At 43.1% G+C, this 13,731-nt stretch overlaps 1 protein-coding gene across 1 annotated transcript in view; it reads left to right on the forward strand.

The window, feature by feature from the left end:
• Positions 1-13,731, forward strand: part of mdn1 (midasin AAA ATPase 1) — a 62,468-nt gene that overhangs the window by 25,036 nt on the left and 23,701 nt on the right. Inside the window, exons 38-62 of the mRNA XM_087852653.1 lie at positions 45-242; positions 695-802; positions 2,472-2,660; positions 4,541-4,630; positions 4,725-4,988; positions 5,076-5,340; positions 6,272-6,431; positions 6,584-6,700; positions 6,800-7,008; positions 7,094-7,242; positions 8,182-8,381; positions 8,459-8,682; positions 8,867-8,980; positions 9,186-9,315; positions 9,451-9,557; positions 9,635-9,768; positions 9,886-10,052; positions 10,166-10,286; positions 10,416-10,629; positions 11,554-11,794; positions 11,892-12,015; positions 12,248-12,412; positions 12,503-12,717; positions 12,799-13,186; positions 13,509-13,621. Of these exons, the coding sequence (XP_087708779.1) occupies positions 45-242; positions 695-802; positions 2,472-2,660; positions 4,541-4,630; positions 4,725-4,988; positions 5,076-5,340; positions 6,272-6,431; positions 6,584-6,700; positions 6,800-7,008; positions 7,094-7,242; positions 8,182-8,381; positions 8,459-8,682; positions 8,867-8,980; positions 9,186-9,315; positions 9,451-9,557; positions 9,635-9,768; positions 9,886-10,052; positions 10,166-10,286; positions 10,416-10,629; positions 11,554-11,794; positions 11,892-12,015; positions 12,248-12,412; positions 12,503-12,717; positions 12,799-13,186; positions 13,509-13,621 (4,406 nt within the window). The remainder of the gene's footprint in view (positions 1-44; positions 243-694; positions 803-2,471; positions 2,661-4,540; positions 4,631-4,724; positions 4,989-5,075; positions 5,341-6,271; positions 6,432-6,583; positions 6,701-6,799; positions 7,009-7,093; positions 7,243-8,181; positions 8,382-8,458; positions 8,683-8,866; positions 8,981-9,185; positions 9,316-9,450; positions 9,558-9,634; positions 9,769-9,885; positions 10,053-10,165; positions 10,287-10,415; positions 10,630-11,553; positions 11,795-11,891; positions 12,016-12,247; positions 12,413-12,502; positions 12,718-12,798; positions 13,187-13,508; positions 13,622-13,731) is intronic.

Raw genomic sequence — 13,731 nt, forward strand, 5'->3', positions numbered from 1 at the left:
TGATTAGACTGATCAGCTGTATTATTGGTGTTATTCCATCATAGTTGAACTTGGCCTCTCAGTCAGTGCTGGAAGGCCTGAATGCCTGCTTTGATCACCGAGCAGAGATCTACATTCCAGAACTGGCCATGAGCTTTCAGGTACAGCATGACAAGACAAAGATCTTTGGATGCCAGAACCCTTTCACTCAAGGTGGCGGGCGTAAGGGGCTGCCCAAATCCTTCCTCAACAGATTCACTCAGGTAAGACCTGATTAAGGGTTTTTGCGTTTTTAGTTATTTTTTTATTTTCATAGAAAAGCTTTTATGGGCGGTAGAATAGTCTTAATAGACAGTTATTTAGTTGACCAGATCCACTTAAAAATTAAGAGTAAGATTTTTATAATGTGCTTGTTGCAGGGGATAAAAGAAGACTTGGTGTGTCAGGTTTCAGCTATTTTTTTATTTGTGAATAATTTCAGTCACTGTGATTGCTTATCACACCATAAACATGTGAAAACTACAGTGGTGACATCTGTGCCTGTTCAGAAAAGTTGTGCAAAAACAATGTAGGCAGTTTTTGTAAAACACTCCAATTCTACAAAGTAACCTTAAAATGACCTCTGAACTATGATGGATCAGCCAGACGAGCTACTCCATCATTCATATTCTGGTTGCTATTTTTCATGAACTCTTATCTGGCCCTGTCTTCCCAGGTTTTTGTGGACCAGCTCACCAGCAAGGACATGGAGTTCATAGGAGACTTGATTTTTCCCAGTATCGACAAGGAAATTGTTATCAAAATGGTCGAATTCAGTAACAGGGTATGCTTTTCTCTTTTCCTTTATTTTGTTGGTTTCTGTTAGGTTTTCCGCACATTTATTATATCTACTTACTTCATTGATGCTAGAACATGGTTGGACTCATTTTGCCTCCAAAACTAGATAAATTTTTGTGTGGCATAGATTTAAAAAGGTGCTGGAAACATTCCTTAGAGTTTCCGGTCCATATTGGTATAATAGCATCACAGAGTTGGTTGTTATTTGTCAGTTGCACATCCATGAAGCGAATCTGCCGTTCCACCACATCCCAAAGACGCTGTATTGGATTGACAGTGTAGCCTATTTGAGCAGAGCAACTCGTTCTCATGGTCAAACAATTAGTTTGTAGTGATTTGAGCTTTGCAACTTGATGTGTTACTTTGCTAGAAGCAACCCTTAGAATATGTGTCCACTCTGGACAGAGACGATTGTCTCGTTCATCAACAACAGTCAGCTAGGCTTGGCATGTGAACAATGGTCAGTTGGTACTAAAGCACCCAAAGCGTAGGTCAAGAAATATCTCCATGCTGTTACCATGGTGTCATTGATAAGCTAGCATGGATCCATGCTTATATTTTGTCTATGCCACAATCCATCAGTGCATTTCTTCAGGCTTTAAGGGAAAAGTGGGCTAATTGCTTGCTAAAAGACATGATGACCTAATGAGAGTTTGCTCAAATGAACCTGATCTGTTCTGGTGAAACCAGGATTGCACTGTCTGGCAGTAATTTCCTGCGTGCTTTCTTTTTAGAGGACACCCTGCAGTAAGTGTCACAACATCAATATGTTCCCTCCATCCAGTCCGCTTTACTGAGTGCTCAGGGTTCCAGGCTTGTGTGGAGGTTTACATTTCAACAGAATTATTTAAAGCATACCGCCATGAAAACCTAGACAAACTGATCTGCTGAATTCTTTTCTGAATTGGATATTGTAGTCCAGTTTTGAGAATTTCAAACTCCAAAACCATTTTTGTCTCTGTGAAATATCAAGTAACATAAACAAGCCTCCTGTTATGTTAGAGTTATATGACATGGATCTCTGACATGACAGTTAGGTATAATGCATCACCAGACCAGAGAAAACACCATCCGTGATGGACTGAAAATCACATTTTACACCTTGGTCACCAGGTGCTAGTGTGGGTCGCGTTTTTCCAGTTGCTTACTCTGCATCATAGCGCCAAGTTGGAAAGCATGTTGGAAAGCATGTTGGAAAGCTAGTTTTATGGTTCCACAAAGGTAGCGTGTTCACTGTCCACTCCACTTCAGGGGGTGCCCGTCTGCCAGCAGTGAGCTCTATTACCAGATTGAGGCATTGTCCAAAGTATGGGTCTTCACCAGATGCTTACATCAACTTGGCAGTGGCTAAACTGCTCACTCCTACATGAGATTGATCCCTTTTAACAACCAAGTAAACTCTTTAAAGAGTGTGCTGTTGCTGGGTCTTGTCATCAATATTTACACACTGACAGTCCATGGATAGTGCACCCAATTCACATTGGGTAATTCCAGTTCATTTACCATTTATCATTTAACCTCATTATTTAAACTTTGACTATTTTTAATGCACAAAAGCATTAATGTATGTGCACTGTATGTAACAAAATATAAAGAAAAGCATCAAGGATACTTTTTTATTTTAATGCATTTTTTTTATTGTGTTCTCTCCACAGCTTGTCCAGGAAGTGTGTAAAGACAGACATTGGGGTCAGAAAGGAAGTCCCTGGGAGTTCAACCTGCGTGACTTGTTCCGTTGGTGTCAACTTATGCAGGCTGACCAAGCACCTGGATTTTTTAACCCAGGCCAGCATGTGGCATTGGTGTATGCTGACAGAATGAGAACGGAATCTGATAAAGCTCAGGTAAACTGTTTTACCAGCTTTTTCATAGCCTGCTAAGTATGTGAATGACAGTTTGACATACAGTTTAAGTGCTCGTTCCTTATCACATCTGTAATCAATTTAGAATCGCAAAACATTGCATGTCTTCAGATGAGGAAGCAAACTTCACTTTTCAATCTGTTAAATGTGGTGTTCTACAAGGGTTTGTGTTTAGCCCACTACAATTTTGAATTTCCTCTTATTGAAATATCTCGATATCCTACGGACTACAACAGTTTGACTTCCTATAAGGAGAGAAAAGAACATTAAATCGCAACGAATAGCACTATTGGAATACCTCCACTGTGATTTTATCAGAAGCTTAAAACCAAGTTGGCTGGCTTGGTGATATTCATGTCAGGAGGGGCTAGGACTGTTCTCCAATATGGCAGAACTTTCACTGCAAAAAACTCTTATCAGAAGCATGTTGGAAACTGTGCTGCTGGTGGCTGAACCGAGTTGTGCACACCTCAGTTATTCAATTTTTATTTATATAGCGCCAAATCACAACAAAAGTCACCTCAAGGCGCTTCATAGATACAGAGAAAAACCCAACAATCATATGACCCCCTATGAGCAAGCACTTTGGCGACAGTGGGAAGGAAAAACTCCCCTTTAACAGGAAGAAACCTCCGGCAGAACCAGGCTCTGGGAGGGGCGGCCATCTGCTGCGACCGGTTGGGGTGAGAGAAGGAAGACAGGATAAAAGACATGCTGTGGAAGAGAGGTTAATAACAGATATGATTCAATGCAGAGAAGTCTATTAATACATAGTGAGTGAGAAAGGTGACTGGAAAGGAAAAACTCAATGCATCATGGGAATCCCCCGGCAGCCTACGTCTTTTGCAGCATAACTAAGGGAGGATTCAGGGTCACCTGGTCCAGCCCTAACTATATGCTTTAGCAAAAAGGAAAGTTTTAAGCCTAATCTTAAAAGTAGAGATAGTGTCTGTCTCCCGAATCCAAACTGGAAGCTGGTTCCACAGAAGAGGGGCCTGAAAACTGAAGGCTCTGCCTCTCATTCTACTTTTAAATACTCTAGGAACAACAAGTAGGCCTGCAGAGCGAGAGCGAAGTGCTCTAATAGGGTGATATGGTACTACAAGGTCATTAAGATAAGATGGGGCCTGATTATTTAAGACCTTGTATGTGAGGAGCAGGATTTTGAATTCAATTCTGGATTTAACAGGAAGCCAATGAAGGGAAGCCAAAACAGGAGAAATATGCTCTCTCTTTCTAGTCCCTGTCAGGACTCTTGCTGTAGCATTTTGGATTAGCTGAAGGCTTTTCAGTGAGTTTTTTGGACATCCTGATAATAATGAATTGCAGTAGTCCAGCCTGGAAGTAATAAATGCACGAACTAGTTTTTCAGCGTCACTCTGAGACAGGATATTTCTAATTTTAGAGATGTTGCGCAAATGGAAGAACGCAGTCTTACATATTTGTTTAATATGTGCGTTGAAGGATATATCCTGGTCAAAAATGACTCCAAGGTTCCTCACAGTGTTACTGGAGGCCAAGGTAATGCCATCCAGAGTAAGAATCTGGTTAGATACCATATTTCTAAGCTTTTCAGCGCCGAGTACAATGACCTCAGTTTTATCTGAGTTAAGAAGCAGAAAGTTAGCGGCCATCCAGGTCTTTATGTCTTTAAGGCATTTCTGCAGTTTAACTAATTGGTGTGTGTTATCTGGCTTCATGGATAGAGCTGGGTGTCATCTGCATAGCAGTGAAAATGTATGCTATGTCTTCTAATGATGCTGCCTAAGGGAAGCATGTATAGCAGTTATTGGGTACTGGGAGTCACTTATACTTTAGTTCATGACCAGTGGCAATACTGAACCTCCTCTCGTGCTGTATAGGTGCTGTCTGTGTTCAGGAAGGTGTTTGGGGAGGACTTTGAGCCTTACTGTGGCCCCAGAGAGTTCCACATCACTCCATTCAACCTACAGGTTTGTTGATTTGTCAAAACAATAAAACTTGTTTTGTTTTATTTCATTTCAAATCATAGTTTGCAAATTACCCTCCAATCATTTGCTGTTGCAGGTGGGCTACTCTGTGCTGCATCGCAGTGGTGGAGCCAATGTGGCTCCAGACACACCGCTGTCCATCACACACCAGTGCTTAAGGCCTCTGGAGTCCCTGATGAAGTGTGTGGACATGGGCTGGATGACCATACTGGTCGGCCCCACAGCAAGTGGAAAGACCAGCCTGGTGAGACTGCTCTCTCTACTGACTGGACATCGCCTCAGAATCATGGCCATGAACAGTGCCATGGACACCACAGAGCTACTGGGAGGCTTTGAGCAGGTGACACTGAGAACTCAGGTCTTTGTTTATAACCTGAAAATAGCAGACCCCGTCAACCTGCGGTCTTTCCCTTTTTCCTCATTGCAGGTGGATATCATGCGCCCGTGGCAGCAAGTTCTGGAGAGTGTAGATTACATAGTTGCCATGGTAATAAGGCGTGGATTGATGTCACTTGATGGTGGCATCCAGGACACAGAGTTCTTGCTGCAGACATGGGGCCTGTTCTGCCATTGGCTGAAGCAGGAAGGACTGCAAAGAACTGGAGGAACAATCAACTCTGAAGCACTGAACAAGCTGGAGATTATCATCCTCCTGCTGCAGAAACTCAACACCAAGCTCAAAGTGTTCACTGGTAACAACCAATTATTGAGTACAGACAAAATATAAAGGGAACAGTTTTAAGTGTCTTACTTGTTTTGTTTTTTGGTTGTTTTTTTGTTTTTTTTGCTGGTCCAGTATGTAAAATATTGTAATTCAATTCAATTTTATTTATATAGCGCCAAATCACAACAAATGTCGCCTCAAGGCGCTTCATAGATACAGAGAAAAGCCCAACAATCATATGACCCCCTATGAGCAAGCACTTTGGCGACAGTGGGAAGGAAAAACTCCCTTTTAACAGGAAGAAACCTCCGGCAGAACCAGGCTCAGGGAGGGGCGGCCATCTGCTGCGACCGGTTGGGGTGAGAGAAGGAAGACAGGATAAAAGACATGCTGTGGAAGAGAGACAGAGATTAATAACAGATATGATTCAATACAGAGAGGTCTGTTAACACATAGTGAGTGAGAAAGGTGACTGGAAAGGAAAAACTCAATGCATCATGGGAATCCCCCGGCAGCCTACATCTATTGCAGCATAACTAAGGGAGGATTCAGGGTCACCTGGTCCAGCCCTAACTATATGCTTTAGCAAAAAGGAAAGTTTTAAGCCTAATCTTAAAAGTAGAGATAGTGTCTGTCTCCCGAATCCAAACTGGAAGCTGGTTCCACAGAAGAGGGGAAAACTCACTGAAAAGCCTTCAGTTAATCCAAAATGCTGCAGCAAGAGTACTGACAGGGACTAGAAAGAGAGAGCATATTTCTCCTGTTTTGGCTTCCCTTCATTGGCTTCCTGTTAAATCCAGAATTGAATTCAAAATCCTGCTCCTCACATACAAGGTCTTAAATAATCAGGCCCCATCTTATCTCAATGACCTTGTAGTACCATATTACCCTATTAGAGCACTTCGCTCCCACTCTGCAGGCCTACTAAAATATTGTAACATTACATGTATTGTCCTCAGACATGTCCAAGCTTCAGATGGACTTTACGCTGCTGAAGGAGCGTCTGGCTCAGCTGGAGGACGGCTGGACAAACGGAGGTTTTGAGTGGTTGGATGGTATGCTCGTCCAGGCCCTTCAGTCTGGCGACTGGTTGCTTATGGACAACGTCAACTTCTGCAAGTGAGAAATGTTAGCTTATGTGTAACTGTGTTCTAACTCATCTTAAACATTTTTTACTTGTGAAATGTGAAGCAAGAACAGTAGTTATATAAAAGTCAGCCGTGACACGAACACTATAACCAACTGCACTGATTGTGCATTTATGTAATTAGTGCCTCAGTGCTGGATCGCCTCAATGCTCTGCTGGAGCCTGGTGGATCACTTGTCATCAACGAACGTGGTGTCATAGATGGGAGCACTCCCAAAATCACCCCACACCCTAACTTCAGGTAGTATAAAAAAGTACAACTTTCACTGGTTTGTTGCATTCACTAATGTTCATCAACAGTTCTTATATGTGTGTTTTGTTTGTTTGTTTTTCTTCTCAGGTTGTTCCTGACCATGGATCCTGTGCACGGGGAGCTCTCCAGAGCTATGAGGAACAGAGGGGTGGAGATTTACATTCCAGGGGAACACGAAGCTGTGTGCTGGGACACACTAGACCTAAAGACTTTGCTTCACACTGCTGGGGTGACTGGGGACTGTGTGTGTGATCTGCTGATTGAAATACATAAGGCCGTTAAATCTGCTATCTGGGGTAAGTGCTAACAGCATAACAATAAATAAATAAGCCCTCGGTTTGTCTTTAGCAGTTATCAAAGCATTTGGCCTCTGCCTGTTAGACTCCCCAGCCTCATCAGTGGCTTCTCTTCTTCATGCTGCCACTCTGCTGAGCTGCCAGCTACAGAGAGGTGTGGATTTGCCCAGCGCCTTGCAGCATGCCTGTGGGGAGGCCTACTCTTTCTGTCAGCACAATTCTGCCAACCAGAAGGTATTTTTTTGTTATGTTTTTTTTCAAGATATATCTCTCTATCGATCTCTATATCTCTCTCCATATTGTATTGGAATCCATATGTATCTACCTTTTCTATAGATAGATAGATAGATAGATAGATAGATAGATAGATAGATAGATAGATAGATAAGGTCAAAGAAGCTCTCCATGCAGGTGAAACAAATCATCCTTAAGCTGAGAAAAGAAAAATGCAAAATTGCTACAATATTAGGAGTGGCAAAATCTACGGTTTGGTATGTCCTGAGAAAGAAAGCACTGGTGAACTCCATGGGAGACAACAGTGGTGGATGATCGCAGAATCATTTCCATGGTAAAGAGAAACCCCTTCTCAACAGGCAACAACAACCAAGCAAGTGAACAAACACTCTCCAGGAGGTAGACATATCAATATCCAAGTCTACCATAAAAGAAGACTGCATGAAAGTAAATACAGAGGGCTCACTTCAAGGTACAAGCCACTCGTTTGGTCACTAGATTGGGGAGAAGAAAAAAAACTGGCATAGTTCTGGAAAAACATTCATTGGACAGATGAAACCAAGATTAACCTCTACCAGAATGATGGAAAGAAAAAAAGATGGAGAAGGTAGAACAGCCCATATCACATCATCTGTAAAACACGGCAGAGCCAGTGTGATGACTTGGGCATGCATGGCTGCCAGCAACACTGGGAGACTAGTGTTTATTGATGATGTGGCACAGAACAAAAGTAGTCCGATGAATTCTGAGGTGTTCAGAGACATACTGTCTGCTCAGATCCAGCTAAATGCAGTCAAGGGTGGACACCACCACCCTTCAACAACCCTGATAGCCTCTGATAGGCCACTGAAAATCAGGGGAAACTCTGGATAACCTGAAATATTTGGAATGGTCAGCCTTCATAAAGGATGAATAAACATGAGTTCATTTTCTTCCTAGAAAGCCCAGCAGGTGATTGAGCAGCACTTGAGCATCCTGGACACAGAAGAATGGGGCTGTGGGTTGCTGTGTGCTGGAGTCTGGCCTGACAGCTTCCCCTCTGCCCTCCTCTCTACAGAGGATTCCTGCTTCTCTACTGTTATCAGAGATGGGCAGGTCCTCTTATTTTGTCTGAACACACTCAGCCTCCAAGGCAAACGGTAAATCAGTTAGTCACGCCAGCTAAATCATACATTTTCTCATTAAAGAAGTGATTACATAAGTTTTATTTCTGCAGGAGCCAGCCTCTGAGTCTGGGTGACCTACAGAGGGTATTGCAGAACAGCGGTGTCCATGAAGGCCTGGTGTTCTCTGAAGCAGTGGGGGGTCTGGAGGATGGAAATGCTCTGAGGCTGATCCCCACGGCAGTGAGACTGCTCACAGAGAGAGCCTCTCACGGAGACTGGATCATGCGCAGCAGCTGGCTGTCACACTTGGGAAAGAGCCACAAATATGCTCCTGGTTTGTTATAGTGCAAACAAACTACACTACACACAACAACCCAAACATTTAGACTACAGCAAAGGTGCTTTATTCTTTGAAACAAAGTTAATGTCAAAAAGTGAAATTAAATTGTTTTGCAAATTGATGGCAGGGCTATTCAGAACTTCAGATCCCCTGATAACGTGATGGTTTACTCTTGCAGATGCCGCGCTGGTCCAGGTGGAAGCAGGAAACAGGGCTTTAAAGGCTGTATTTGGTAGCAAGCTTGCTGCTAAGGGCAAGTCACTAGCAGAATTACTCCAGCCCCACAGCACAGGTAAACAGTTTTCTTGTTCTTCGGTGAAAGAAAAGTGAAATCTATTCGCACACTAGAATATTGAAGTCTTAATAAAAGTTTTTTTGTTTGTTTGTTTTTTAATTTACTGCATGTTTCTGCTACTAGATGACTTTAGGAAAACTTCAAGAAAACTGAATCTATCTATTGGTAAATGATAACATCTAAACAAATGTTGTGTTGCCAGATGAATACAGGATTTTGGTGGATATGCGGTGGAATAAGCAATACTTGGACATTTTGGCCAACAAGTGCAACTTTGAGGATGAAGAAAGATACACGGAGTTCCTAGAGGCACTAAATGCAGTTGCCAACAGGTGGGACTAATTGTTATCTAGCCTTTCCACTCTTGAAATAACAAGGAGCCATTCTCTTAATTCCGAGTCGTATATAAAGTTATGCAGATCTGCTGTGTTAACAAATGGACTGCTAATGAGCGGTTTGTGTGTTAGGATTGTTCTGATGATGGACAGAGAAGAGAGGTCTGTTGTATGCACTTGTGCCGTTAACCTGTCTGGTCCGAATTCTGTACTGCAAATAGCCACGGCCTTCAGTAAAGGTATGCACTTTGGTTTTTATATTAGAATATAATTTAGTGCTTCTAAAAGTTAACAAATACTCAAATCCTCCTCACAGGGACTGTGGATATTGGTCACCTGCCACACCCTGTGCTGATGCACCTGCAAACCTTCTTTGAGTTGTCGGGCTACTTCATCCTGCAGGCTGTTCAGGCCGGACAACCTTACATCTCAGACCACATTATGTTTGAGGTTAGAACGCTATCTGACTCTTTACATCTACTCTTGTGTCTTTCTTCTTTTATTTAAATACAACTTTAAATTTGACAAGAATGGTCTCCAACTGCAACACTTTCATTGTGCGTTTAGATTCTGCAGCTGCTACAGTGGCTTGATCGATTCTGGGATGTGTGCAGCACACTGACACCCGACTCTCAGGGCATCTCTGTGCTGTCTCTGCACTGGCAGTGGGTCCAGAAACACCTCATCCTCCGACTGCCACAGCTTCTCCTGGGAGACGCTGATGCCACGTTTGAGTAAATCCCTTTCTTGCAAATACTTGTATCATTTATACAAATAATTTGTATTTGTATATGTATTTTTATTTAGTCTGAAGTACTTTCTTCTGAAATTGCTGTTCTAAAAATAGAGGTCACCAGGAGCTGCAGGCCACCTCAACAGCCATCCAGACTGTTCTGTCCACCCCTGTGTCTGTAGCTACAGCTCTGAAGGGCATTCAGAAAACCCTGGGGAAAACTCTTCCTTTTAAGGTCTGGATATAATTCATCAGCTAGGTCTAATAATAAAGTAATGTAAAAGCCAGTTTAAGTACCATCTGTCACTCACTCTTTTATATTCTTATATTTATGAGTCGAAACTATATCCATCTGTCTTTTCAGCTGGAGTCAGTAGCTAAGTGTGCATCTCAGCTCAGGCTCCTGAGTAAAGCCCTGGATGTGAGTGAACTAAAACTGGACAACAACATGATTCATTCGAAGCAAGAGCTGGTTCGACTTCAGGGTGCTGGACTCGGACTGGACATCAAAGAAAGTCTCCTAGAAGCCTGGGGCCTCGTTCTCTTAGCAAACAACCAATTGGACCCTCAAAAGTCAGGTGAGCTTGAGTTGCAGAAAAGCTTTTGCCATAAAATGTGATTGTTGGATATTTATAAGGGCTCAGAATAAGATTCTTATATATATAACAACAGTGACTGTGATTACATCACAGATATATCATCAGAATACAATCTGTACAGCCTCCATGTTTCTAATTGTGTGAGTCTGTGGACATTAATGCAGCTGTCTCTCACTTGCCTTGTACTGCAAACATTTACTGTATATCACTGATCAGTGAGCATACATGTATACACACATTTTAAAAGTTCAGACTCAGATCAGGCTCAGTGGGTCAACGTAGAACTGGAGCCACCTGAAAAGTCCAAAATGGAAAAGGAGCATGGATTCAGACCGGATCAGGCCTGGATCCAGTTCATTTTCCAGCTTCATAGTGGCTTATTTTGTCCCAGCAGGATCTGTATTCCTTGTTTAAAATCTCTCAGCCTTCCTATTCAATTAAAAAAAAAAAAAAAACTATTTTTTTTAATTGAATAAAAACTTCACTGAGGGTGTATCTGCCCTGGGTAACTCATCTCACATTTCTATCAATAAACTCCACATTTGAGCTTCACTTTCCTTCTCCTGCTATTCTCACTTGAATTGTAGTATTGGCGCTCCGTTGATGATGGTTTTGTTTCTCTACTCACACATGTGCTTAACCCACGTGCTCGGTTTACTGAATTTACTTTGATCACCTGTGCTGAAACAGGAAAGCTCAGTTGCCATCTCGGAGTTGATCTTGAACTTTATTTTTAGAGTCAGATTTTGTTGAACATGTTTCCTGGAATGTAGAGAGTTGCTTCAAGATTCTCCCCTAACTACAATATAAATCTTTTGGAAATACCATTTGGTATTAAAACATTCAGGAGCATGAATGTGAAACATTACATGATGGCATGCTTCCCATATGTTTTCCCATAAGGGGTGATGGAGAAGTTGGTGTCGAGTGTGGAGCAGCAGGAGTGTTGCATGACCTCCAGAGGGCTCTTGGAAGTCTGTTCCATGTCGGAGCATGACGAGTCCGCAGACGGAGTCCCTTTGTCCGTAGAGGAGCTGCAGCAGCTCAGCCGCAGGGCCCAGCTCTGGCCCCTGATGGAGGAACTTGCCGTCCTAAATCAGCTACGACTTAGCACAGACTTGCTGCATCTAGCTCTTTCTCCTAGGTGAGGCTCATCTTTGTCGTGTAATCAAAAATAGAAAAGCACCTGTTCTGGATGTTGTTGATGGACTGTATACTGAACTCCTCATGTTGACCTGCAGTGACCAGGAGGCCGAGGACTGCTTACGTCGCGACCTCTCCAGACATCTTCGTTACTGCCTCCAGTCCACCCCGATGAATGTCAGACAGCTGCAGCCACTGTGGTTCCTGCTCAGTAGTGACCGGGTCAGTAGTTATTGTTTGACCACATATAAAATGTTGATATTCAGCTAAAAGAGTTTGTTACATCACAACTGTTCAACTTATATCTGGTTGAAACATTAAGAACCAATTGCTGAGAACAGTTTTACTCACATTTCTCACATGGCACATTTCATGTCCAGAAGTTAGCCTTTCAAACGAAAATCCCCATTTAAAGCTGAAATATGTGAAAGCTGAAATATGTGTTATCTTCCAGCCAGCTGAGGAGCTGCCGTTTGTATGGTGTGAGCTTCTGTCGGAGGCTCTATCCTCCCTGTGGACCTGCAGCATAACCTCAAACCCAGAACACTGGCTTAAATGGGACCCTCTAAATCCTGAGACCCAGACGGATCCAAAGCAGCACCAAGGAACAGATAACATGGTAACAGCTATTAATATCTCCAAACTCACTGTTCCAGAAACACTGCTGGTTTTCTGCTTGTTTAATACATTTATGCAATATGGTTTCCAGGGTCCAGCTCTGCTGAGCAAAGCAGTGCGGTCCCATTGCGTACTGGAAGTGCTCAGCTGTAGTAAGACGGGTGGTTCATGGGAGCCTTCAGGAGAGGCTTTCCTCTCCCTCTCCAATGTCAGACTTGGGGATTGGAAAGGGAGGATTCAGCAGCTGCAGGATCTTTCTGCTGTGCTCTGGGACAACATGAGCATCCGTGCGCTGGCTGATTTCAGGTATAATGGAACATTAAATGTCCTTAACCAGCAATCTTTATTTTGGGCTTTGCTGATGACGGTTGCATTATCTCTCCTCAGGGGTACCGACTTTAGGCTCCAAGGTGCAGTCCTGCGTCGGCAACTTCAAAGCATGGCTGACGTGCTGCCTCCCACCTTGCAGGAAGGCTACATGGAGAGCTGTGAGAGCCTGGTGGAGGACCCTGACCCTCTTATTGCTGCCCAGGAGATCCAGACAGTCTTTAGAGACTTCTTGCCTCCTAAACTACTCCCTGATGGCCTGGTGGAAGCCTGCCTTACCTGCTTGCAGCAATATGTCCAGAGCAAAGTCCAAGGCTCCAATTCACTGGCTCGCTCTGGAGTGTTCTGGGTCAACATGGGCTTGCTGCAGATCAAAGTGTGGACACCACAGACCATCTTTGACCCAGCTGTAAAGAGAGCCTACAAACTCAACTATGCCCAGCAGGAGGTCTGTAGCTGTAGTACTCTCCTGACAAAGGTGTAAAGTGTTTGTATATAAATAAACACAACCATTGCCTTCATGTGAATGTAACAGTAGTGTTCATTGTAAGTAATTTTCTTTAAAAAGGTAACCTTTTCTTTTCAGACTGCTGTAGAAGAAAACATGAGGTCTTCTGGTTTGAACAATAAACTCCAAGTTCACTATAAGATCATGTTCAAACATGTTATTTTCTGATGAGGGTTTTTTTTTTTAGAGGATGGAATGTGGTGGATGAAGAGTACTTTCTACAATAAAACACTCAAAAGTACTCTGTTTCTGTCTGTCACAGTTGGCTCTGCTTCAGGAAGAATGGAAAGGGCGGAGCCTGTGGTCTCAGCTGATGACTGGAGCAGAACTGGAGGAGAGCAGCACAACCGATGGCTTCCAGCATCCTCGAATCAGGTAAGAGTTGGATGCTGATCTCTCAGCATGTCACGGTTGCATCAAAGTCACAGGGAACATCAGAACTACTCCCATTCCTCTCTGAAGATTTTACTGTGGGAATTGAGTTG

Source organism: Neolamprologus brichardi, chromosome 15 (genome assembly GCF_056152115.1).
Source record: "Neolamprologus brichardi isolate AB-2024 chromosome 15, ASM5615211v1, whole genome shotgun sequence".
NCBI lineage: Eukaryota > Metazoa > Chordata > Actinopteri > Cichliformes > Cichlidae > Neolamprologus > Neolamprologus brichardi.